Source organism: Rutilus rutilus, assembly GCF_951802725.1.
Source record: "Rutilus rutilus genome assembly, chromosome: 15".
In the NCBI taxonomy this organism is placed as follows: Eukaryota; Metazoa; Chordata; class Actinopteri; order Cypriniformes; family Leuciscidae; genus Rutilus; species Rutilus rutilus.
In genome coordinates, this window is record NC_140220.1 from 23,195,370 (window position 1) to 23,221,455 (window position 26,086).

At 40.5% G+C, this 26,086-nt stretch overlaps 2 protein-coding genes across 4 annotated transcripts in view; both read left to right on the forward strand.

Moving 5' to 3' along the window:
* The window catches only part of LOC311305243 (flavin-containing monooxygenase 5-like), a 36,569-nt gene extending 11,392 nt beyond the window's left edge, over positions 1 to 25,177 (forward strand). The window contains exons 1-9 of one of the 2 annotated variants that reach the window (XM_084432822.1): positions 14,757 to 14,815; positions 16,848 to 16,999; positions 17,171 to 17,359; positions 17,491 to 17,656; positions 18,627 to 18,769; positions 20,277 to 20,476; positions 20,606 to 20,961; positions 24,174 to 24,246; positions 24,361 to 25,177. In XM_084432822.1, the coding sequence (XP_084288948.1) occupies positions 16,868 to 16,999; positions 17,171 to 17,359; positions 17,491 to 17,656; positions 18,627 to 18,769; positions 20,277 to 20,476; positions 20,606 to 20,961; positions 24,174 to 24,246; positions 24,361 to 24,790 (1,689 nt within the window). In that variant the 5' untranslated portion in view covers positions 14,757 to 14,815; positions 16,848 to 16,867 and the 3' untranslated portion in view covers positions 24,791 to 25,177. Of the gene's footprint in view, positions 1 to 14,756; positions 14,816 to 16,847; positions 17,000 to 17,170; positions 17,360 to 17,490; positions 17,657 to 18,626; positions 18,770 to 20,276; positions 20,477 to 20,605; positions 20,962 to 24,173; positions 24,247 to 24,360 lie in introns of those variants that run through there. The other variant, XM_084432821.1, reaches the window with a different exon arrangement.
* On the forward strand, positions 4,602 to 8,683 carry LOC311305242 (flavin-containing monooxygenase 5-like). Of its 2 annotated transcripts, none has more exons than XM_084432819.1 (9): positions 4,602 to 4,744; positions 5,507 to 5,654; positions 5,783 to 5,971; positions 6,048 to 6,213; positions 6,571 to 6,713; positions 6,825 to 7,024; positions 7,136 to 7,491; positions 7,819 to 7,891; positions 7,997 to 8,683. In XM_084432819.1, exons 1-9 carry the CDS (start codon positions 4,668 to 4,670, stop codon positions 8,424 to 8,426), a joined length of 1,782 nt encoding a protein of 593 aa, XP_084288945.1. In that variant the 5' UTR covers positions 4,602 to 4,667; the 3' UTR covers positions 8,427 to 8,683. The 2 variants fall into 2 exon arrangements, with proteins under 2 accessions (XP_084288945.1, XP_084288946.1); XM_084432820.1 differs by having other exon boundaries at positions 4,635 to 4,744; positions 5,503 to 5,654.
* Positions 25,178 to 26,086: the final 909 nt, after the last annotated feature.

Below are 26,086 nucleotides of genomic sequence, written 5' to 3' on the forward strand. Positions count from 1 at the left end.
TTCATTGTAACTGATTGTATGTGCAGTTTTGTATGTAATTAAGTTGCTCTATCAAACTCTTTTGATGTGTTAAAGTTCCAGGTATTATCTTAATCATCGATCACTGCTGCAGTTGTTAGCATGTCTGTTTAGCATGGTAATTTGCTCAAATGTGCTGATATTGAGAATAGTAATGGCCGATTCATTTGTTTTGCAAATCAAATCTTACAATTTTTATTTTTTTTAAATGTAATTATAATATAATATTAATTAAATAAAATGCCACTTAAGTCTACTTAATCAGAGTGCACTTTCATAACTGTTTCTTGACACACTTAAGTGACTTTAAGAAAAGTGCACTTTCTAATAATTTACAGTAGTTCTCAAAACTATTGTGTTCCCCTGATTAATTTGCATTCGTTCTCAAAACTTTTGCATCCCTGAGACGGGCAACCCAGAGATGGAGTGAGCTGCTCTTCATGAGACAGTGAACTCACCGCTCCTTCCCCCGACGGAGGGCCGGGCGGAGTATCTAGTTTTTTCACAAAGAGTTTATTTCTGTTCTGTACCTAAAATCTCAGCAAAAGAGCAGTTTTCTCAATCTCTGGGTTACAAGGGGTGAGGGTTGACAGTGAGCGAGGCAATACGGTCTGCGGTTTGAGGATGCAATGCCTTCTCACACGTCTCCAGCCACTCCCTCACGGGAACCGTGGAGTCAGGTAAGTGTGCCACTACACTCACGGCCCCCACACCAGGATGCTGTGCCTTCCAAGGCACGCTGCACCACTGCGGGCATGTCTGTTGTCACCCTGGTCCCCCTTGCATGGTGTCTGGATGCCTGGCCAGCACTTACCAACGGTCCATCTGATTTGGGAATGCAAGTAAGTGTTTCCCCCAGTGAGCCTGCTCACAGAGACACTGTGCAAGGTCAGGGAGGACGAGGAGCAGGTCTTGATGGTTGCGCCTTACTGGCCCACCCAGACCTGGTTCCCAGAACTCCTCACGACAGCCCCTTCCTGGCAGATTTGGCACCCGCTCTCAGACCTCTGGAACCTCCATGTGTGGTCTCTGGACGCTCTTCATTGATTGGTTCCCGCAAGTAAGACCCCCATAGATGCCCTGTCGATGTCATGCTTTCTTTTCTGCAAGACGGGTTGGAGAGAAGGCTGTCTCCTCCACCTTGAAAAAGTATGTTGCCGCTGTTGCAGAACACCACGATGCAGAAGACGGTAAGTCTCTCTGGGTAAACACGACTTGGTCATCAGGTCCCTGAGAGGTACCAGGAGGTTGAATCCTCCTCGGCCACGCCTCATCACCTCTCGGGATCTCTCTCTGGTCTTGACGGCCCTACGGAGAGCACCCTTTGATTCCTTGCAGTTAGTAGAGACTAAGCTCCTATCTCTCGAGACAATGCTCCTGACTTCACTCACATCCAGGTGGAGGACCTGCAGGCATTTTCGGTCATATAAGCGTGCCTGGAATTCAGGCCAGCTGACTCTCACGTCATCCTGAGACCCCGATACGTGCCCAAAGTTCCCACCACTCCTTTCAGGAACCAGGTGGTGAACTTGCAAGCGCTGTCCCCGGAGGAGGCAGACACAGCCCTTGCATCGCTGTTTCCTGTTAGCGCCTTGCAGTTGTACGTTGACCGCACGCAGAGCTTCAGAACCAGTCCAAAGACAAACCATGCCCCCTCGGAGTGAGAGCTCACTCGACTCTGAGTGGTGCTTTCTTCTGGGCATTGGCACACGGCACCTCTCTGGCAGATATATGCAGAGCTGCGGGCTGAGCGACACATAACACATTTGCGAGATTCTACAATCTCTGAGTGGAACCGGTGTCTTCTCCTGTGTAATGTACAAACAAATAATATGCAGGAAGGATTGCTGGCTGCACTCTGAGGACGGGATACACACGCTTATTCTGCTCTGTTGAACCCTGGTGGAGCTCCTCCATCATCCTCGGCAGTCGGATGCAGCAGAGGCATCTGACGTCAGGTATAGTACTTGTGTGTATTGGTCAACCCCTGTACTAGACTAGATGTCCATATGTTGTGATTCCCCTTGTAGGTGATCCCATTCTTCCCATATGTGTATTCTTCCCTGTTGGCAAGCCTGTGTCTTTCCCTCTGCAGAGTCTCCTCTGCCATCTCTGTAAACAGTATTGACTCCACTCTTGCACAAGGCAGGACCTACCTCAGAGATCTTCCATATGTAGTACTGCCCTGATGGTCAGTCCATGTGTGTAACTTCACATATTACCTCCCTATGGGTAGGATGTGTATTCCATACCGTTCCTTTCCGGTGGAATGGGCATGCTTTCCTAGTGTTATCCATTAGTCTCACTGTACAGGACTAAATGAAGTGTCAGTGATTGACATTCTCTGTGCACAGCCCTGCCCTTCTTCTGCCCCAACAGGTGCAGAGGGATCAGGGCTTGCTATGCAAATCTCACTCACTATTGCATTGGCTTGTTCTGGGCTAAACTGTGGATCATCTATCATTGCTTTGATAAAAAAAAAAAAAAAAAGCATTCAATGACTACATATTTCAAATTACATGAATACATTTTTCACTTGAGTTGTGTTCTGAAGAACCCTGAAGATTTTGAATTATTGCATTTTTCATTCATTCTTCAGTCAGTAAAATGAAAAGAGCTTAATGAAAAACTGATTTATGTGAAAAATCATTCAAACTTTAAAGATAAAAGCTTCTTGTTGTTAGTGCTTTTAGGTCAGAGTGTGTTTTCTGAATGAGAATTGTTGCCAGTGTTGTGGTGGAACGAGTTAAGTTTGAGACGTATAAGAAATGTTTTGTTGGTCTGGGTTTTGAAGATGAGATTAAGATTACGGTTTGGCCAAGATGCATGAAAAAGTGGCTTCATTATGACCGATGCTTCTTAGCAATTGAAAAAAAAAAACCTGTAATAACAAAAAACAAAAATTTCTATTTTTAGCAAATGTAAAAACACTTTTACACCAAAAGTGAAATGAATAAAAACCTCAAGCTGAAGGAAATGCATGTTCCTGCAGAGGGCGCACGCAGCTCAAACAAACCTTTCAGCTGTGCTGCCATTCTTACTCCTGATTTCTCTCAACATGGGGACAGGAGAGGTGTCATTCAATAAATGGGAAAACAAGGTAACTTGCATTATTTGAAAAAGTGACTCAGATATTTTGTTGTACATTTAAAAGTAATGCATTACTTTACTAGTTACTAACTTGTGTTCATTAGTAACTTCATACAGTAACTTGTAATGCATTACCCCCAGCACAGTTTATATATGATTATTCTCATGAATTGTTCACTATTTTCATGTATTCATTCTCCTGTTCTTCAAGGACTAAATCATCTTTCTCCAGCTGATAAAATAGATTAAATAATTGAGAAGGACATAAAAGCAAATTTAAAGAGATATTATTTATTTACCTCGATGGTAATTGCAAATAGATTTTGTTTTGACAATTAATGTATGCTCGTTTTGAACTCTCTGCTATCTCTCTACAGTTACCCCTGTCCTAAGCTGGCTGCCCTTCAAGTGGACTATATCCCTTACCTGGAAGTGGGCGTCTGTCCCAACATTGCCTGGCTGCTCCTGAGGGACCCTGCTGTGGGACTGAGGGCTTTCTTCGGCCCCTGTACTCCCTACCAGTTTCGGCTAAGCGGACCAGGGTATTGGAGAGGTGCCCGTCAGGCTATTCTTACCCAATGGGAACGTGTGGCCAAACCCATGAAGACATGGCCCATTCCAGAACCTTCATCCTTCAGTTTGTTCTTGGGCCTGTCAGGAGGGGCTGCAGTGATTTTTGCCATTATGGCAATGCAAAAGAATATCCCACTCTTCCTGAGAAACACATTCTTGTAAACCCATATAAAATTTTTGGGTAGCTCTGTTTTGAATTTGCTCTTTAACCTTATTATTCCTTTATCTAATTCTTGGAATTCATTATAATTTATAATATGTTATATTTAAAATATTTAAATCTTTGAGGGAAATTAAAATTAAACATTACCTTTGTCTAACATGTCTTTTTTTCCTTCTTATATCTGTCATCATAACAAGTGCTCTGCCAAATTCCCCAAATAATCATCTTTTTTGTTAGAAATAGTGTCCTTATCTTTTGACAATCATCACATAAGTAAAGTAGCAGCATTTTTATAATTCTTTTAATATAGGCCTACTTTTAAATAAACAATCGCTGGAGAAGCCTGAGTCCGGCAAGACTAGTGTCATTTTGTGATGATGAACAGCTCAAAAAGATGATGACTCTTATAGTAGCTATTAATAAAGTATTATAGATGTTGTAGTCATTATCAATGTATAGGCTACTCGTCATTTTAATTTAATATTTGAATAATAGAAAGGTAAACACGTTTCCAACAGTTTTAATGTGACCTTCGTATAACATAAAATGTATTCCTTGGGACATGAAAGTGCTAGAAAACCCAAATATAATTTCCATACAATAAGCATGGAGTAGGCCTATTTTCATGCATAGCCTATATTATGCAGGTCTACGTAAAAAAAAAAAAACAGTAGCCTACATTGTAGAAGTCTACAATGCATTTTTTTTTTATAGAAGTCTACAATGTACGACTACGATCCATCACTTAATATATGTTAACATTATATAACTAATTCAACGTTATTGACCAGAGTGACGGCCATGAATCCCCGCCTCTTTTTGTATGCAGGGGTGTGGTGAGAAGTGTTTGTGTGGAGTGAACAACATCTATAAACTTCTGCGGCCACTGCTTCACGCTCGGTGAGATGGTTCTCTACAAACTTTTTATTGACACTAATATCACTCCATTGTCGTTTTTACTGCTCTGTATACAGTTGTTTGTTTGTTTGTTTGTTTGTCCGAATCTGACTCGATTTATTTTACCGTATGTTCTTGTTGTTAGAGCTTTAGTAGATTTCACTAATACACATCGCAGTAAAAGATAGTTTGTGGTTTGAAATTCAGATTTCCTATGTTTATAAAACCGAAGTGCGCTGGCTTATGAATTATAGCCTATGTCATTATTTTATAATGAATTCAGGCGACGCTGCGGGATGTAGCAGCTAATACTTTTATTCAGCAGGAACGCAAATTAATCAAAAGTGACAAGACGTTGTGTTACTGCGGTTGTCCAGTCCGAAATCGGCGTTCGCGACTTGACCTGCTAGATTTGTGATATTTCGCAGTAACGTTACAGTTTTTATCAGTTAACCCTTCCCCGAGTGCCTAACTTCACTTCACTTATTAAGATTTGTGAAATTTTTCACAGTGCAGTTTTGGTCAGTTAACCCTTCCCTCAGTTCCTAACTGTAAAATTATGCAAAAATGTATTATGAATAGGCCTATATAAATTAAATTAAACTTTGCATGACAATTTTTTTTAAGAACTCGTTTCTACCATAGAGTGCTATGCATAATTTGAGATTTGATGGAAATAACACTGATGGATAGTTACATGCTTTGGAAAAATTACAATTACAATTACAAAATACATTTCTATCATCTGCATCTGCCTAAAGTCAGACTGTTGTGGATCATCATGGCCAAACGTGTTGCTGTGATTGGAGGAGGAACCTCTGGGCTGACCTGCATCAAATGCTGCCTGGATGAAGGCCTGGAGCCAGTGTGTTTTGAGACCAGTGATGATATTGGAGGTCTTTGGAGGTTTAAGGTGAGATATGTCTATATGATTGGGCCCACTGAAATCATACATATGAAGAAAAGGTGTCCAAGCACTGAACCCTGAGGCACGATGCTGCGAGAAACTGATGCAGTTTGTTTCTTGTCTTTCTATCTTAGGAAAATCCAGATCCAGATCGTGCTAGTATTTACTACTCCTTGATTATCAACACTTCAAAGGAGATGATGTGCTACAGTGATTTCCCTATCCCTGCCCACTTCCCAAACTACATGCACAACTCCCTCATCATGGACTACTTCCGAATGTACGCGGAGCACTTCCAGCTCAAACGGCACATCCGTTTCCAGGTCTGGCCTGAAAGCTTATATGAACTATGAAGTTAGGAATATACTGTATCTCATATTTATCTCATATGTTTCTTAGACAAAAGTCCTTCATGTTACCCCAAGGCCAGACTTCCCTCACTCTGGTCAGTGGGATGTAGAGACGGAGTCTAAGGATGGTCGGAGAGAGAAGCAGGTGTTTGATGCTGTGATGGTCTGCACCGGTCACCACTGTCACCCTCACCTCCCTCTAAAGGACTTTCCAGGTGCAGTACATGTGATGACTAAGCAAACACAGTCTATGTGCAAAGTGCAACAACATAAAGTCAATAAAAGGCAAACTAGGACACTCATAGTGAACTTTAGTTGTACAAGAGTCATTAGGCCTTATCAAAGCTCTTGTACAACTGTTGTAGCATTAAGCAGAATCTCAGCCAGAAATATTGTTTATAATTTTTAAGTTTACAAGGTTTTGCAAAGAATGATTCAACAAGCTTTTAAAATTATTCAATAAGTTAATGATGTTACTAATTTCTTAATTTTAATGTTTACAATATATACAAAATGTATATGCAATGGCAGACTTAAGGAATTGTATAGATAAGCTATATATTGCATTACAGGAATAGACACGTTTAAGGGGAAATTCTTCCACAGCCGTGACTACAAAAACCCTGAAGATTGGCGAGGGAAGAGGGTAGTTGTGATTGGCATTGGGAACTCTGGAGGAGATATTGCTGTAGAGCTGAGCAGAATGGCCAAACAGGTGATATGCCACAACTGCAGTATAAATAATTATAGTAAATGAATTATTATACTCTTATTAAAGCCTCTGCATTCCACATTGTTTCCCTTACTTACTTTCCCTTCTTTCTAGGTTTATCTGAGCACCCGAAAGGGATCTTGGATACTAAATCGTGTAGGAGACAATGGTGTTCCATCAGATATGATGTTTAATAATAGAATGCTTGGTTGGCTTATTCAAATGTTGCCTGTTGGATTTATGAACAATATGGGTGAGAAACGACTCAATAAACGGTTCAACCACAAGCTCTATGGGCTGCAGCCTGCGCACAGGTACTGTGAACACTGGAGGAAACAAGACTCTGCTGACTTTGGTCCATGAAAGTGTTAACCCTTTAACCCTTTTCATAGTGTACTATATAATGTCTTTTGTTTATTTCCCAGAATTTTCAGCCAACATCCCATGGTCAATGATGATTTACCAAACCGGATCCTCTCCGGTACCGTCTCTGTCAAGCCGAATGTGCAAGAGTTTCGTGGATCAAGTGTGGTTTTTGAGGATGGCACAGTTGAGGATGACATTGATCTGGTGGTGTTTGCCACAGGATACACTTTCTCATTCCCCTTTCTGTCTTCACATGTAATTCCTGTCTCAAAGAACAAGGTATCCCTGTACAAATATGTGTATCCCCCAGCATTAGAGCGCCCAACTTTAGCCGTGATTGGTCTGATCCAGCCTCTGGGAGCCATTATGCCCATCTCTGAGATGCAAGCGCGCTGGGCCACGCGTGTTTTTAAAGGTATCAAACATGATGCTGATCTTCTACATAGAAAACTAAGGGCTGTTCTTAATATATATGTTCATATTCATACAATTCAGAATAACAAATGTCTACTTATACTATTATTCAAGATTTCTATCTCCAATAGGCTTTTTCTTGTTTTTAGTCTTGTCTTCGTCCTTTTGGACTGGTTTTAAGTTCTGAAAGTTACAGTATGATGACATAGTACTTAAAAAATATTTTGCAGGATATGATTATTCTTTCAGTTTTACTTTAAAGTAATATACGAACACTGTGGCACAGTACACTGTTTTTGTATGAAACAAACTGTGATATGCTCTCTAGGACGGTGCAGACTGCCTCCAATGAGTGCAATGATGAAGGACATTAAAGCAAAAGAGAACGAAATGACTCAAAGGTTTTCCACACTTCACCTCACATGACTATATAACACAGCATTTACACAATTTCTACAGTTGAAATATCATTTAAGTGTATGACTCTTAATCATACTGTCATGCAGGTATGTGGCTGCCCAGAGACACACCATCCAGGTTGACTACATCCCCTACATGGATGAATTGGCTAAACAAGTGGGTGTCCGTCCATCTATCCTGAAGCTGCTCCTGACAGACCCTAGACTGGCTCTGAACATCATCTTTGGGCCCTGCACCCCGTACCAGTTTCGCTTGCATGGACCGGGGCGATGGGAAGGTGCACGGCAGGCCATTCTGACTCAGTGGGATCGAGTCACAGAGCCCCTGAAAACACGCTGTGCCCCGGAGCCGCAGTCACAGCGCTCCTCGTATTCACTCTTATTCTCAGTGTCTGTTGCAGCGCTGCTGTCTGCTCTGTATTGCAGCAGGGCCAGTCTGCACTCACTCATAGCAGACCCTTCATCGCTTCTCGACAAGATCAGGGCTTTTTTACCATTGCCAGTGACCACAAAGTGATCATGTAATGTGTATCAGAAACTTAACATACTTTATTTTAAATCTTTTATCAGTGTACTTCGATTAGGGTAAATTGTAGTCAACACCATGAAAATTGTATAATTGACGCATTACTTATATAAAATGCTTGCTACTGAGTGCCTTAACATTTCAAACACAGTTTCTGTGTAAAATAACTGATTTTATGTGCAGTTTTGTATGTAATTATGTTGAACTATTAAACTCTTAGTTACAAATTATATCTTACTCACTCTTGACTCGGGATCTTGCTGTATTTTAATCTTGCTTGATTTTAGTGCAGCATTTGACACAGTAGATCTTGACACTGTAAGCTCACGCTCGATCGGCCCAAAGCCGGCATCCGACCAGCGCGGAAGGTCTCTACGTGTTACTGTCTTTTCTCGAGGCAAAGTATTTTTTTATTAAATGCAATACATTTGAATATGTTATTTCATCTGACTCCATAAATGAAAAGGTTATAATGATATCTGTGCATCATTAAATGTGAGCGAATGTTTGACTATTCTTTTTAACTAATTAATAATGAAAGGTGAAAATAATGTCAAAGACGGTTAGAATAATCAAATGTAACAATTTATTATGTCAGGTAAATGTATCATGCCAATTTCATAATCAATTCAGAGATAATCGATACAAAACATCAAATGCTCTGGAATAAAGAGAAGAGATGCGAACCCAACATTAAAATACATGATGCTGAATTCTTTGAGGTCCTTCAACATCATGGGCTCATCTGAGTAACAGAAGGCCCAGAGCCCTTTGCTGCATTTCATTATATAGACAGAACCTCTTTCACATGGAAACATCTGGTAACAATGGGAATTTACATTCAGAGTTGACACCTTTTGGGTGTAGGAGACCATTTGCCTAGAGATTACCTTTGTGTGCCAGTTATCTCTAAACTCTTAAAAACCTTATTACTTTTTGTTTTACTTATTTGGAAATGAGACATTTGTACCAGTCGCACTGAGACATTTCAAATGATACCAAACATGTATAATACTCTGTGAATACTCACATTTAACCATTTAGATTATTGGGTGAGTTTTTGGTGATCTTAGCATGATGGAGAAGGAGTGGGGGATGAGGGGAAGAAATGTAGATTAGGATGATTCAGAGGTGAGACTTTCGTCTCGATAGAGCACAAGGGTGAGTTCAAATGTTAATTTCCTTCATTCTCTCAGAGAGTAGCTCTCTCTTCCAGTTTTTCCAGTCTTACAACACCCTTTTGCAATGACTCAACCATGTAGCTAGGTTTCAGGGGCCTGTGCTGGAGTGGTTTGCCTCTTACCTCAAGGAGAAAACTTTTTCTGTTAATGTAGGGAAGTGTTACTCATCCTGTGCTCAAATCTGCAATGGTGTTCCCCAGGGTTCCATTTTGGGTCCTCTTCTCTTTTCCTTATACATGCTTCCTCTAGGTCATATCATTGAGAGACACAACTTATCATATAATTTCTATGCTGATGACATTCAGCTTTATGTTCCTGTGTCTAGTTTTCTTGACTGTCTGTATGACAAAATGCTGGTTGGAAAAACTTTTTACAGTTAAACAATGATAAAACTGAAATAATTATAAGTATTTGGCCCATCTACTCTGTCCTCTGACATTATCAGTCAGCTTGTTCCCCTCTCTTCTAATGTGCATGACAGTGTCAAAAACCTTGGTGTCGTTTTCGATTCCACACTGTCTTTTGATAAGCAGATTAGTGCTGTTGTAAAAAGCAGTTTCTTTCAGTTAGAATAGGATGAGGCTCTCTAAGAATGATCTTGAAACTGTTATTCATACTTTTATAACATCTAGGTTGGACCTATTTGCGAATGAACCCATTCGCTCTATGGGTTTGCCTAAAATAGCCGTATCGTTTGCAATTGGTACAAAATGCGGCAGCCAGATTACTGACTGGCACTAAAAATGTGAACACATTACACCTGTGCTTTCTTCTCTTCACTGGTTACTGGTTAAGTTTTGATTTTAAAATTGTGCTTTTTGTATTTAAAGCTTTGCATGGACTTTCTCCTCAGTATATTTTTGATCTCACCCCGTACACTGCTTCTAGATCCCTTCGATCATCCTGACAGATGTTACTCTCAGTTCCTTCCCTGGTGAAAAAAAAATATGTTAAGTTAACATTTTAAGACTAAAGGTGACCAGGCTTTCTCTGTGGCTGCTCCGAGGCTTTGGAATGGTCTTCCCCTCCACATTAGATCTTTGTCCACCATTTCCATGTTTAAATCCTCTTTTTTTAATCTGTTTTAATTCTGTTTTATATATCTTGTACAGCACTTTGGTTTCAACATCTGTTAAAAAACTAAAATAAACTCTTTTGTTGTGTTAAAATTCCAAGTAGTATCTTAATGATGTATCACTGCCAACTGCTGCAGTTGTTAGCATGTCTGTTTAGCATGTTAATTTACTAAAAATGCTGAATAGTAATGGCTGATTAAATTGTGTTGCCAATCAAATCTAAAAATAATTATTTTTAAAACAATGTAATTAATGAAATAAAATGCCTCTGAAGTCTACTTAACCTTGTAAAGTTTTTCAATCATAAGTGCAGATGGTTTAAATCTGAACCCAACTTTAATCAGTGGATGAATGAGGCTGTTACATAACGTGGTGGAAATAGCACAAAGAAGGATGATAATAGTTTTTATGACAAAACTCAGGAACCAGGAGAAAACCACACTTAACATTAAGGAGAACAGACGAAGAGCTGTCGAACTGGCGTGACAGAGCATCTGCCTTGACGTTCTTGGAGCCTGGCCGATATGTTACTTTGAAGTCAAATCTCGTGAAGAAGAGCGACCACCTTGCCTGTCTGGGGTTCAATCGTTTAGCAGCCTTAATGTACTCTAGGTTACGGTGGTCCGTAAGTACCATAAAGGGCAGATGGGCTCCCTCCAACCAATGCCGCCACTCCTCGAATGCTGTCTTCATCGCCAACAGCTCTCTGTCACCCACATCGTAGTTTCTCTCTGCTGGGGTAAGTTTGCGGGAATAGTAAGCACAGGGGAATAATTTCGCTGGATTACAATGCCGTTGTGACAGTATAGCCCCGACTCCTGTATTGGACGCGTCCACTTCCACGATAAACTCACGATAAACGATCTGGATGATGCAGAATGGGAGCTGTAGTGAACCTGTCCTTGAGGCGTTGGAACGCTGCAGCACACTCAGAAGACCATCTTAACCGCTGGCCTCCGCCCTGAAGCAGAGAGGTGAGGGGTGCTGCCGTGATGCTGAAGTTTCTGATGAATCGCCGATAGAAGTTGGCGAAACCCAGGAAACGTTGTAACCCCTTCACATTGGTGGGTTGAGGCCAATCTACAACTGCTCGCACCTTGCCGCTGTCCATAGTCACCCCCTCGGCACTGATGATGTAACCCAGGAAGGAGACCTGTGTCTGATGAAACTCACATTTCTGTATCTTGGCGTACAGTTGGTTCTCAATGAGACGTTGAAGAACTGCTCTTACATCTTTCACGTGATCTTTGAAAGTCTCTGAATAAATAAGAATATCATCTATATAGACAATGACGTTCTGGTTGAGCATATCTCGGAAGACCTCGTTGACAAAAGACTGGAATACTGAAGGACTATTGGCGAGCCTGAACGGCATCACGTGATATTCGTAGTGCCCCGTAGTGGTTGAGAAAGCTGTTTTCCACTCGTCTCCCTCTCTGATCCGAATGAGATTATAAGCGTTTAGTAAATCCAACTTAGTGAAGTACCTTGCGGTACGGAGCTGTTCGAGGGCTGCTGGAACCAAAGGCAAGGGATAACGAAACTTTACCGTGATCTCATTTAGGCTGCGGTAATCGATACAGGGACGAAGCCCTCCATCCTTCTTCTTTACGAAGAAGAACCCAGCTGAAGCGGGAGATGCGGATGGCTTTATGAATCCTCTCGAAAGCTGTTCCTCTATGTATGATTTCATGGCCTCAGATTCTGGTTGGGGAAAGAGGAAAAATTCTTCCTCGTGTGGGCATGGCTCCTGGGATGAGATCAATGGCACAGTCGCTTGATCGATGAGGAGGAAGTTGGTTGGCCCGGTTCTCACTGAACGCTAGGGAGAGATCGTGATACTGAGCCGGAATCCCCTGAATATCGGTCCCCTCAGAGTGAATGGTGATGGGAGAAAACTTGGTGAGAGGTTGCAAACAGTTCTCTTGACAGGTCTTGGACCACTGGGTTATCTGTTTCTCAGACCATGAAATCGTGGGGTTGTGCTTCTCCAGCCAGGGTAAACCGAGAATGATGGGATGTTGTGGGGATTCGATGGTGAACAGTTGAATGAGCTCAGAGTGAAGAGTGCTAGTGCATAAAGTGATTTCTGAAGTGATGTAATGGACTTTGCCGGAACCCAATGGGCGTCCGTCTAACGCTGCCACTGCCATCCGGGATTCACATGGAAGGAGAGAAAGGCAATGAGTTTTAGCGAAGGTTAAGTCAATGAAATTTACAGCAGCTCCAGAGTCAATTAAAGCTGTGGTATGAACTACTTCATTGTCAAAACGCAGAGTAATAGCCAGTTCAAAGGATCTAGAAGAGCAGAGATGCGAACTCACCGCAGCAGAATCTCGGGTGATTGGTCGATTAGGACAGGTCGCCCTCAAGTGGCCGGATTGTCCACAATACAAACAGAGACGATTGCGCAATCTTCTCTCTCTCTCCTCTGGGGTGAGACGAGTGTAGCCAACTTGCATGGGTTCAGATTCTTGGGCGGTGGATAGCGGTTCATTGACTGGGGCACTCGCCGAGCTCGCATCAGGTTGTCCAGACGAATGGCCAGATCCATGAGTTGATTCAGTGTCTTACCCTCATCTCGACACGCCAGCTCCCCCTGCAGGTTAGCACTGAGCCCCTTGTGATATAGCAACTTGAGTGGGTCATCTTTCCAGCCCGTCTGTGCACCTAGAGTGCGGAACGAAAGGGTGTAATCTGCCACAGATGATCCGCCCTGGCGTAGAGACAATAGTAGTTCGCCCGGCTCCTTTCCTCCAGCGGGATGTTCGAACACCTCTCTGAACTGCTGAAGAAAGCTGTCATATGAGGGGAATGATAGTCGACCGCCGTGCCACAGCGCTGTTGCCCATTCCAGCGTCCTTCCGGTCAGTAGAGAGCAGATGAATGAAACCCGGCTGTCATCAGTTTGGTACAGCTGCGGCTGTTGATTGATGAATATAGAACACTGCAAAAGGAATCCCTTACACAGGGCCGATGAACCATCAAACTTATCAGGAAGGGACAGACGAGGATTACTGAATGGAACACTCACAGACGGGGTAGGCTGAACCGGAGCGATCGCTGCCGGAGGTGAAGCAGCTGCCTGGGTGGTTAGCGTTTGCATGGATCGTACGAGGTCTTCGGTAAGTGCAGTTAACTTGATGAGTTGTTGCTGGTGGGCAGCCAGCACCGATGATTGAGATGTTACTTCGGTTGACAAACGATACATGGCTGCTGGATCCTGTGTTGGCGAAGTCTTCTGTGATGCAGAGTCAGAGACGTTCAGATCCATTTGCAGTATTTATTGAGAATGGTCAAACAGGCAAGGGTCAGAGTACAGCATAGACAACAACGAAGAGAATCCAAGAACATAAACAATACCAGGCAGAGGTCGAGGCAGGCGGCAATCCAGAATCAGAGACGGTAAACAGGCAGAAGGTCCAATACACGGAGAGACAACAGTAGAATAATAACGCTTGGAGATGTTAGCCGAGGCAAAACAAGACTTCGCAATGAGGGAGAGTCAGGCAACAGTTTATATGGAGAGGTGAATGGGAAACACCTGTGCAGGTAATTAGACCTAGGTACGGGGCTTATGGGAAGTGAAGTTCAATATTCCGGTGAAGGTGTTCGCTGATGAGTGGAGAGAGCCACAGAGGTGCGATCCGTGACAGTAGGGCCATAATTTGTGTAAATAAAAAAATAAAAAATGGAGACAAAGAGCTACCCTGCTATATACCACGATTAATCTCAAATCTACCACTTGTACCCACTAGTAATTTGACTGAACTATTACATCCAATGTCAATAGTTCTAACAGCTTTTTGGAAGTAATCACCAAAACCGAAATGTTAAATACATTTAAACATAAACTCATGACTTATCTATGAATAGAATAAAAGAATAATTCGGTGTGTGACAATTATAATCAATCATATCTAAAAGTAATCTAATATTATTACTGATATGTCATAAACGCTGGATGCAGCCTAAATGTCAGCATTATCTAAATGATCATTGATTGACCATAAAATTAATCCCTGCCCCTTTTGCAACCCTAGGGGGAGTGGTGAAGTGTTCATATTTCTCTGAAGTGACCAACCATCATTCATTAATTTCTTCACTCTCTTCTTGACACTTGGTAAGATGCAATTTTATATTGACACTAATGTAACTATAATTTCGGCTGTTACGGACCAGTTTATGTTACGTGACTTCAGTGTTGTTTGCTTAAAATAATACCTTAATGAATTTATCTGAATGGATTACAGATGCTGTATATTGTAGAAAGTTGCTGTCAGTGCTTTTGCAAGTCGATTTCACAACACATTTCCACATATGTTACACTTGTGATGACGCAACAAGTTATTATATATGGACTGTGTGATAACAGAGCCATACCAGTGCCACATTTGTACGCTAGAAAAATGATTACATAAGAACAATAATGGACCACCACGTTGCATACGTATAGGTTCCCTTGCCAAAAAGAAGTGTATCTATTGAATGTGCACAGTTTGTAGTGTACTTCAAATCTTAAAAGTAGGCTATGTGGTACATGCACCTGTACCTGGTACCTGATATAAAATGATGTGTACTTAAAGAGAGACACTTTTTAATAATTTAAAATGAAACGTTTTATTTAAAAGTGCATTAAAAATTATTGTTTAATAATCGTTTGTCACGCTTTAAAGAAGGACACTTATTTTGATGTGTTGACAAAGTAAACACGGAAAGTATTGAATATATATATATATATATATATATATATATATATATATATATATATATATATACACACACACACACATATATAGGCCTATCATTTATAGTCAGTATATTTAAAATGTACTAAGTTGCAACTTCATTGACATTCAGGTTTCAATTACATTAAAGTATAATTTAGTTTACCATAAATGCTTGTCAGTATATTTGACAGATTTAACTATTAAATTACATTTACTTCAGTCTTAAGTGGGTCAAAAAAGCACTAAGTTCAACTAAGTATGCTAAAGTGTACTTTTTTCCCCCAAGGGTTAGCCTACATTATGCTTTGAAGTCACCATGAATTTATTATTGACAATTCTTATTTATCGGATCGATTATCGTATCCTTTAATCAAAATAACTGATCATTAGAGCGACACTTGCAGCGAAATCTCTTCTCTTCTCAGATGACGCACTGGCTAGTTTTCAGTCACGTGACTGATGCAGAGACCTGAGGGTCTCTATGGGGAAAACACCCATAGAATTGCAACACAGGCCTGCCAATTTTCCATCTGTTTCAAGCCACGAATATTTAGTTCACCTCTCAAAAGAAGAAAAACAAAAATACAAGTTTTGGGCACTTGTGATCCATTGTGCCTATACAGCACTTTCTGTATTTCAATCTCTAAAACAGCAGGATATTAAAACTCGCTTAACGTGAAAAATACTTAAAGCGCCTTTATGTTCTAAAACAGTGATATTACAGTGAATTACACCTTATTGATGATGCATATATAGGCAAGCAGATGAGACCGGAATATGAACTAAATGTGCTAAAATGAATGTGTTAAATGGTTATAAGCGTTTTCTTTCTAATGGTTTTCTGTGGAAAACCGCTTAATGAGAAATTGCATGTTGCATTTATAGTCTGGGTTTTTATTCTTTGCATTCTGCGTGCCTGTACATAGTATGCATCATAAATAAGGTGTATATTGAATTTGGTCTTTTAATACACTGTCTTACTACATTAGTACACTTAGTACTATCCAAAAATTACTGGCTGAGCTTTGCTTTAAAAATATAGATCTTCTGCAGCCGAACTGCATCATTGAACCATTTTTATCTGTAAAGCTGCTTTGAAACAATCTGTATTGTATAAAGGGCTAAATAAGGGTGACTTAACTTTACTAGCGAGCAATGGAGGAAAGCCTTGTTTTGCCCTCCAATAAGGGTTCCAATAATTTCACGTTCCAAATTCACGTGAAATGACGCTGTTATCAATGTTTGAAGTCCATATTTACTTTTTCAGAGACCTGGTTGAATAGTTTTATAGTTTATATAGTTTTGAACTCTAGGAGCTAAAATCATAGCAGCGTCTTCTCAACACAATTGAGATGTCTGAGTCTGACATATAGTAACCAGTTTAAATCTCAAATCTTATTCTTTTTTTCTACCATCTGCATGAAGTCTGACAGTTGTGGATCATCATGGCTAAACGTGTTGCTGTGATTGGCGGAGGAACCTCTGGGCTAACCTGCATCAAATGCTGTCTGGATGAAGGCCTGGAGCCAGTGTGTTTTGAGACCAGTGATGATATTGGAGGTCTTTGGAGGTTTAAGGTGAGAAATGTCTATATGTCTATATGACCCAGTGAAGTTGTGAATTCCTTGAAGTTAAAGAAAATAAGTGGGCCTAGCACCGAAGCCCTGAGGCACAGTTCATTGCAGACCATCAATAAACAATATGTTGTGAGAAACTGATGCAGTTTGCTTCTTGTCTTTCCATCTTAGGAAAATCCAGATCCAGATCGTGCTAGCATTTACTTCTCATTGATTATCAACACTTCAAAGGAGATGATGTGCTACAGTGATTTCCCTATCCCTGCCCACTTCCCAAACTACATGCACAACTCCCTCATCATGGACTACTTCCGAATGTACGCTGAGCACTTCCAGCTCAAACGGCACATCCGTTTCCAGGTCTGGCCTGAAAGCTTATGTGAACTGTGAAGTTAGAAATATAGCCTACTGGATCTCATATAGGCCTATATCTTAGGTTTTTGGGGTTTCAAAGGTTAACAAATTAATTTCTTTTTTTGTTTGTTTCTTAGACAAAAGTCCTTCATGTTACCCCAAGGCCAGACTTCCCTCACTCTGGTCAGTGGGATGTAGAGACGGAGTCTAAGGATGGTCGGAGAGAGAAGCAGGTGTTTGATGCTGTGATGGTCTGCACCGGTCACCACTGTCACCCTCACCTCCCTCTAAAGGACTTTCCAGGTGCAGTACATGTGATGACTAAGCAAACACAGTCTATGTGCAAAGTGCAACAACATAAAGTCAATAAAAGCCAAACTGGGACACTCATAGTGAACTTTAGTTGTACAAGAGTTATTAGGCCTCACAACACTGTTATAAAATTAAGAGGAACATCTCTCACACTTAAAAAATAAATAATAATAATAAGTTTACAGAGCTTGCAAAGAATGATTCAGCATCAAAATGCAATTACACACTTTGTGTTTATACAATATATATATATATATATATATATATATATATACAGTATATACAGTCAAACCAAAATTTATTCAGACACCTTCAACATTTCTCACATTATCACAGTTTATTCGCTATAGTTTCGAAAATGGTAATAAAATATGACAAGAACTCAGAGTTATCAAATCAGTTTTAGACTGTCTCATAAATGAATTAGGTTGAATAGCTGTCAGTTGTCAGCTGTGAAATGTAAGTATACAATTAGATAATACCAATTTAGGTCAACCAATTACCAAGCAATGCTTAATTTTGTTCAGTCTGTGGTGTTAAAAGGTCGCATTAGCAATTAAAGAAAAAACACTTAAGCAAAACATGGTCAGGTCAGAGTGTCTGAATTTTTGGGTATAATATGTCACAGTTTACTTTATTTTGCTATCCTCACTTCTATAAATGAACTATTGTCCTGCACCCACTTGTAAAAAAAATATCAAAAATTATATCTGGTGTCTGAATAATTTTTGTTTTGACTGTATACATATACACAGCCAGTTTATTTGGTACACCTTGCTAGTAGGTTGGACCCATTTTTGCCTTCAGAACTGCCATAATTCGACAGACAGACAGATAGATAGCAGATTGCATGTACCTGTATCAGCCTGTGCCTTCTACAGTCTCATGGATGATGAACTAGTCATATATGTATATATCTTTTCCATATTATAGTGGCTGCTTATTCAGATCTTCTCTTTAGGGATAGACACGTTTAAGGGGAAATTCTTCCACAGCCGTGACTACAAAAACCCTGAAGATTGGCGAGGGAAGAGGGTAGTTGTGATTGGCATTGGGAACTCTGGAGGAGATATTGCTGTAGAGCTGAGCAGAATGGCCAAACAGGTGATATGCCACAAATACAGTATAAATAATTATAGTGTTTGAATTATTATACTCTTATTAAAGCCTTCATATATTTGTCCATTTTTCTTTGTAAAATACCCACCAATCACATTGTTTGATAAATTATCATTTATAATAAACAATACATTTATTTTACTTTAAAAGAATACCTTGTCCAAAAATGAAAATCCTTGACACCTTTATGATGTTCCTAACAATTGTTCCGCCAAAACACAAAAAGCAAATTTTGAAGGTGGTTTTACATGCACTGCAATAAAGCGCTCTGTAAAAACCCTGCAACTGATCCAGAATGCTGCAACAACAGTGGTCTTTGCCGAGCCGAAGAGAGCACACATCACATCTCTCTTCATCAATTTGCACTGGTTGCCAATTGCTGCTCGCATCAAATTCAAGGCACTGATGTTTGCCTTCAGAACAACCACTGGCACTGCACCCCTACTTAAACACACTATATGTGCCCTCCAGAAGCTTGCATTCTGTAAGTGAACGGCAGTTTGTGGTGCCATCTCAAAGAGGCACAAAATCACTTTCACAGACCTTTACCCTGACTGTTCCAAGCTGGTGGAATCACCCACCAATCTCAACCTGAGCTGCCGAGTCTTTAGACATTTTCAAGAAACTGCTGAAGATGCACCTTTTCGTCACTTGACCCATTAACACTAACTCTTACTATATATCTATTATAATAAAATAAAGGTAAAACTTTAGTATCGGGAACACATATTCAAGAGACTTTTGCCTCAATAAATTCCTAATTTACTGCTTATTAATAGTTAGTAAGGTAGTTTTTGTAGTGTTTAAGTTTAGGTATTGAGGATTAAGGGATGCAGAATATGGTCATGCAGAATAAGGTATTAATATGTGCTTTATAAGTACTAATACACAGCCAATATACTAGTAATATGCAAGCTAATAAGCAACTAGTAATAGTGAGAATTGGACCCTAAAATAAAGTGTTAGCAAAATAAACAATCAAAAAACCTTGCTACATTTACTGTGCTAGACCAACTGGGACTAGTCATAGCACTTACACATTGTTGCCCTATTGTTGGTTTGATTGCTTCTATTGTTCTTCTTAGTTGTAAGTAGCTTTGGATAAAAGCACTTGCTAAATGATTAAATGTAAATATAAGTCCTGAAAAAGTATCATAAACATATATATAATTCGTTTGACTCGTTTGCTATATTGAAAGTATTCTGAAGTCATAGCTTTGTATGACATTTTTTAAAAATCTTTTTTCACAGAAAATCTTGCGCACCAGTCATATGAAAAACTTTTATTATGCTTTCTGTCAGTTTTTGAAAACTGTAAGCTGCAGTCCACATTCATTGCCATTGAATGGAAAAGAGCGTCTTCAGAATTTCTCCTTGAGTGTTCCACAGAAGAAAAAAAGTAATTAAGAAGAAAATGATTTAGACCAAAATGATAGTGAGTAAATCATGACAGAATTTTAGAGTTTTAGGTAAACCATATCTTTAATTTCAGGTTTATCTGAGCACCCGAAAGGGATCTTGGATATTGAATCGTGTAGGAGACAAAGGTGTTCCTTTCGATATGATGTTTAATAACAGAGCACTAATGTGGTTTCTTGGATTGTTGCCTGTTGGATATTCTAACAAATTGGGAGAGAATCAACTCAATAAACGGTTCAACCACAAGCTCTATGGGCTGCAGCCTGTGCACAGGTACTGTGAACACTTGAGGAAACAAGACTCTGATGATGTTGGTCAGTGTTAAATACGGCATACTCTTTTCAATATTATATTGTGTTCTATAGTTTTGTTTTGTGTATGTGTATTTTTTTCACCTGACAGAGTTTTCAGCCAACATCCCATGGTCAACGATGATTTACCAAACCGGATCCTCTCCGGTACCGTCTCTGTCAAGCCGAATGTGCAAGAGTTTCGTGGATCAAGTGTGGTTTTTGAGGATGGCACAGTTGAGGATGACATTGATCTGGTGGTGTTTGCCACAGGATACACTTTCTCATTCCCCTTTCTGTCTTCACATATAATTCCTGTCTCAAAGAACAAGGTATCCCTGTACAAATATGTGTATCCCCCAGCATTAGAGCGCCCAACTTTAGCCGTGATTGGGCTGATCCAGCCTTTGGGAGCCATTATGCCCATCTCTGAGATGCAAGCGCGCTGGGCCACACGTGTTTTTAAAGGTATCAAACATGACCTCCTGACCTCCTACACATACAGGGTGATCTTACTCAATCATGTGCATTATTCATCCATTAAAGCAACTGTATGTAAGTTTTTAACCTTGAAATATCAGTTTCAAAATCATTTATGGTTCACTGACTTCTTATAAGGCGAATGGCATTTTCTTTGCAAAACTCCCCAAAAAACGTCACTAAATTCCATGAAAAGGGTGGATTCCTTTACAGCAGTACGTCACACAATATGTTACACCAACATATCTTTAGCAAAGGAGTATTATCAGTATGGACATCATGGTAGAGACTAAAGGCCACTGACAGACACCGACCAGCATCAATAGACACCATCGGGTTTTGTTGGACCATTGGCAACAACATTTGTTGCCATTGGTCCTGCTTGTTTTTGCCGATTGAACATGTTCAAACTGTGTTTTTTGGGTTGTGGAATGTCTGAGAAAGGACCTTTGGCAATTGTCCATGTTGGTCTGCTGTGAATTGGCCTTTAGAGACCAAAGAGACATTTTTGCCATATACTTGTGGCGAGAGCTTCGTAAAATTAAATGCTCCGAGACGCCGAGTTTACAGTGGATCAAGCTGACTCAGCGGCTTGATAAAGCTACTCATAAAAGCGGCTGAGAATGACGCTCCTCTCCTGCAACTATTAGGTGAGTCTTAGAGAGCATATTCTCTAAAAGAGCATATTTTCTCTAGCGTCTGTTTCAAAATGCAGCACTTCTCTGAGCACGCCGCTTGCCGGGCCTGCCCCCACAAACCGCGTTCATCAAAGACGCACGCTCTCACTGCGAGAGCACAAGTCTCGCCTTGCTGCGCTTATGGTCCCCTCCTCCACGGTCCTCCCCTCATTCTCCACCGTTCTCTTTCTCTCAAAACATGAGAAGCAGAAACAATGGAGTCCGGTGACCAATGGAAACAATGAAGTGAACGGGACTAAGTGAGCTCACGCCGGTCCATATCCCATGTGTCTCACTCTCCCTGCAGCAAGGGGATGCCCCAGCGCTGCCCGCACTGTGAGAGTGAGCACAGCGCTGAGGGCACTGCAGATGAGTACAGCGCTGACAGCTCGACAACTAAGAATGACGTTCATTCAACTCAGGTGAGACACATAGAGCATATTTCTATCTAAAAGAGCGTCTTTTCGCAGTGTTTGTTTTAAAACGCCACTCCTCTGAGCACGTCACTTGCCGGGGCCATGCCCACGCCAAGCCACGTTCATCAAAGACTGATGCTATCACTGCGGCTCCTCCCCTCATTCTCCACCGTCCGTACGAATGGGGAGCTCTGGGCGAGGGCAGGCCGACTTCTGGCTCCTGGTTGAGCCCTCAGAACCTTCCCACCAGACCTGAAAGGACATCACATCTTAGTCCGCTCGGACAACATTGTAGTGGCGTCCTACATAAACCATCAAGGTGGACTCAGATCGAGGTGAGTGAGACGCCACAACTTAATCTGCACTCACTGAGAGCATCGCACATGCTGGGCAGACTGAACCAAGGGGCGGACATGCTATCCCGGGGCAATGTGTCCACAGAAGAGTGGACATTCCATCCCCAGACGGTTCACATGATCTGGAGGGTCTTTGGAATGGCAGAGGTTGACTTCTTCGACTCAGAAGACAATTCTCACCGCCCAATTTATTTCTCAAAGGACAGGGACGTGCTGGCGATCTAGAGTTGTGGGTTCTTCATCTCTGGCCCCTCGATCGGAGCCTATGAACCTCCCCTTGAGAGTCCTAAACACTATTTCTGAGGCTAGAGCCCTGTCCACTAGACGCCTCTATGCCCTTAAATGATCCGTCTTCTCCGACTGGTGCGCAGTCTAGAGTGAAGACCCGACGTCCTGTGAGATTTCACAGGTACTGTCTTCCCTTTAGGAGCTGTTGGATAAGGGGCACGCTCATGCCTTGAGTTTGGGCCTAACGACTGTAAAGTTGTCCTCAAACCAAGACACGGCTATGTGCCTAAAATGCTCTCTACTCCGAGCACTGGTCATTACTCTGGCTGCTCTTCCCGTTTCGGAAGATGAGCGAAAGTTGCACTTACTCTGCCCTTTCTGGGCCTTTAGAGTATATATCGAGCGCTCTGCCCAGTTCAGACATTCAGAGCAGCTCTTTGTGTGCTTTGGAGGCCGCACCAAAGGGTATCCGGTCACGAAGCAAAGATTATCCCGCTGGACAGTGGATGCCATTGCGCTAGCTTACACTTCTATGGGCCTTCAGTGCCCCGTCGGAGTAAGAGCTCACTCCATCAGAGGCATGGCCTCTTCTTGGGCGTGGTCCAGTGGAGTATCCATTGGTGACATCTGTGCGGCGGCCGGCTGGTTCTCGCTGTCCACCTTCACCAGATTTTACAGCCATAGGCATTCCCATCTCGTCTAGCAAATCAATACTCGTTCCCAGTATCTCAGGGAACTGAGGTTACGTTAGTAACCAAGGACGTTTTTCGATCATAAGTTCCCAATTCCCAATTCAATTTTGATATAAGTTGCGATTGTTTTTTGGCTCAGGTTACGTTAGCATGCTACTGTAACTATCCTATCACTGAATTTCATGATATTTTTATACTGTCTTGATGTTAGTTGTAGTCTTACGCCTAACGTGAAAAAAGTACATCCAACAGCAGAGTGGACCTCCCTGCAAGTGTTAATTATGAAAGACAGCAATGTTTCCGTGCAAATATTGCATCTCATAGCAGGTAAACTTTTGAAAGTTTGCAGCCTTGCAAACCTATCTCTGCTATCTTATAATAGTCTATGCTCTCCAATGTATATTGTGTGCTGTGTGGCCTATCGTGTCGCCAACATTTAATTTCACACATACATTGTGTGCTAAGGGATTGAATGTGTATGTGTAAAATTAAATGAAAACATTAGCAATATTTAAGCAAAACTACATACAGTTGCTTTAAAGATGATGCTAATAATAAATCTTCTTACAATATTACTAAAGGTTTCTTGCACCTTAAAACAGAGACAGGGGGAAAAATGGTCATTAAAATTAGATTACAAAATTGTAATGACCATTTTTCCCCCTTTCTCTGTTTTTACCTGTAGAATTAAACTAACTAATTTTGCTACTAGAGCTTAAGATGTATTGTATTTTCAATTAATTTTCTTTTTGGATTGACAGTTTTGAGTTTTGAGTATGAAATCACCCATAAAAAGTTTTTGTAAGTAACAAACTGTGATATGCTCGATAGGATTGTGCAAACTGCCTCCAATGAGTGCAATGATGAAGGACATTAAAGCAAAAGAGAACGAAATAACTCAAAGGTTCTCCACACTTCACCTCACATGTCTATAACACAGCATTTACACAATTTCTACAGTTATGTAGAAATGTCATTTAAGTGTATCTTTATGACTCTTAATCATACTGTCATGCAGGTATGTGGCCGCCCAGAGACACACCATCCAGGTGGACTACATCCCCTACATGGATGAATTGGCTAAACAAGTGGGTGTCCGTCCATCTATCCTGAAGCTGCTCCTGACAGACCCTAGACTGGCTCTGAACATCATCTTTGGGCCCTGCACCCCGTACCAGTTTCGCTTGCATGGACCGGGCCGATGGGAAGGTGCACGGCAGGCCATCCTGACTCAGTGGGATAGAGTCACAGAGCCCCTGAAAACACGCTGTGCACCTGAGCCGCAGTCACAGCGCTCCTCGTATTCACTCTTATTCTCAGTGTCTGTTGCAGCGCTGCTGTCTGCTCTGTATTACAGCAGGGCCAGTCTGCACTCACTCATAGCAGACCCTTCATCGCTCCTCGACAAGATCAGGGCTTTTGTACCATTGCCAGTGACCACAAAGTGATCATATATATCAGAAAAATAATACTTTATGAAATCTAACATTATAACAAGTGTACTTCAATTAGGGTAAAGTGTAACTGAGAAAAAGTATGTGAGATTCTTACATTCTGTAAATTATAGCTGAATAACTTCCAGCTATCATTGCATTTGCAAATTAAAAATGTAACAAATATAAATTTAATAATGGAAACTTTTTGATCATTAAAAGAAATTGGTATGAATATAATTTTTTCAGCACTACACAAGCTATTTTTAACCATTGAGCATACTCAATTTTAATTTTATCAAATTAATATAAAAATGTTACTGTATTATTATGAACAAATTACCCTATCATTTGTTGTATTGATAAGAAAAATAAAACAATAAAATTAACAGTGAATCTTTGTGAAATGTCCTGAGAGCAGTGCCATCATTCTGCCACACATATTTTGTGTTCCACAGTAAAAAAGAAATCATATGCACTTGACAGAATTATTTAGGGAGAGCTATTCCTTGAACGACATACTATGCAAATAAGATATATTATAATAGGTAATATATTATAATATATTGGGAGGTGGATGTTAAAAATCGTATTAACAGGAAAAAAGACATATTCAAGATTAATAATTGTGATATAGTATGTAAAGTGCCAATGAAAATAATAATATTTTTATTTCTCAACAGTTAATTTAATTTATTTATTATATTTATAAAATGTTTGATATTTATTAAATCCACATACACTAAAGAAATGGTCAGGGTCCAAGCCAAATTTCATTAATTTCTTCCAGGAGACCAAGGACTACAGCACCTATTTGGAGAACATTGTCCAAAAAAAAAAAAACCATTACTAACATGAGTTTTTGCTTAATGAGTGGCACACTGTACACTGATATTTTTGTGTAGAAATTTAGAACAGACAGAACAGTATTTTATTATTATATTTCAACAAAATGAGTCATATAGCTGGTTTCAACATACAGAAAGAATGCTTCAAGGGACAGATATCACATAGTAAACAATCTGAATGATAAAAAAATAAAAGCAATATTTCTTCCTTTTCCCTAGGATTCAGGATTCACTGAATTTGGTGAAGCATAGCATGGACATTATATTATAAAGAATTTCTCTATAAAGTTGGGGGGAAAATCATTATTTTTGTTATTAATCAACTTTAAGGACTTCTCCAACGACTCCATCTCTATTAAGAATAAATTAGGTAAGCATTTTTTGTTTACACATATTTTTGTTTATGGATGTAATATTTACCATGCAAAATGTAGATGTTCACCACATATTCAAGCATTTTGCT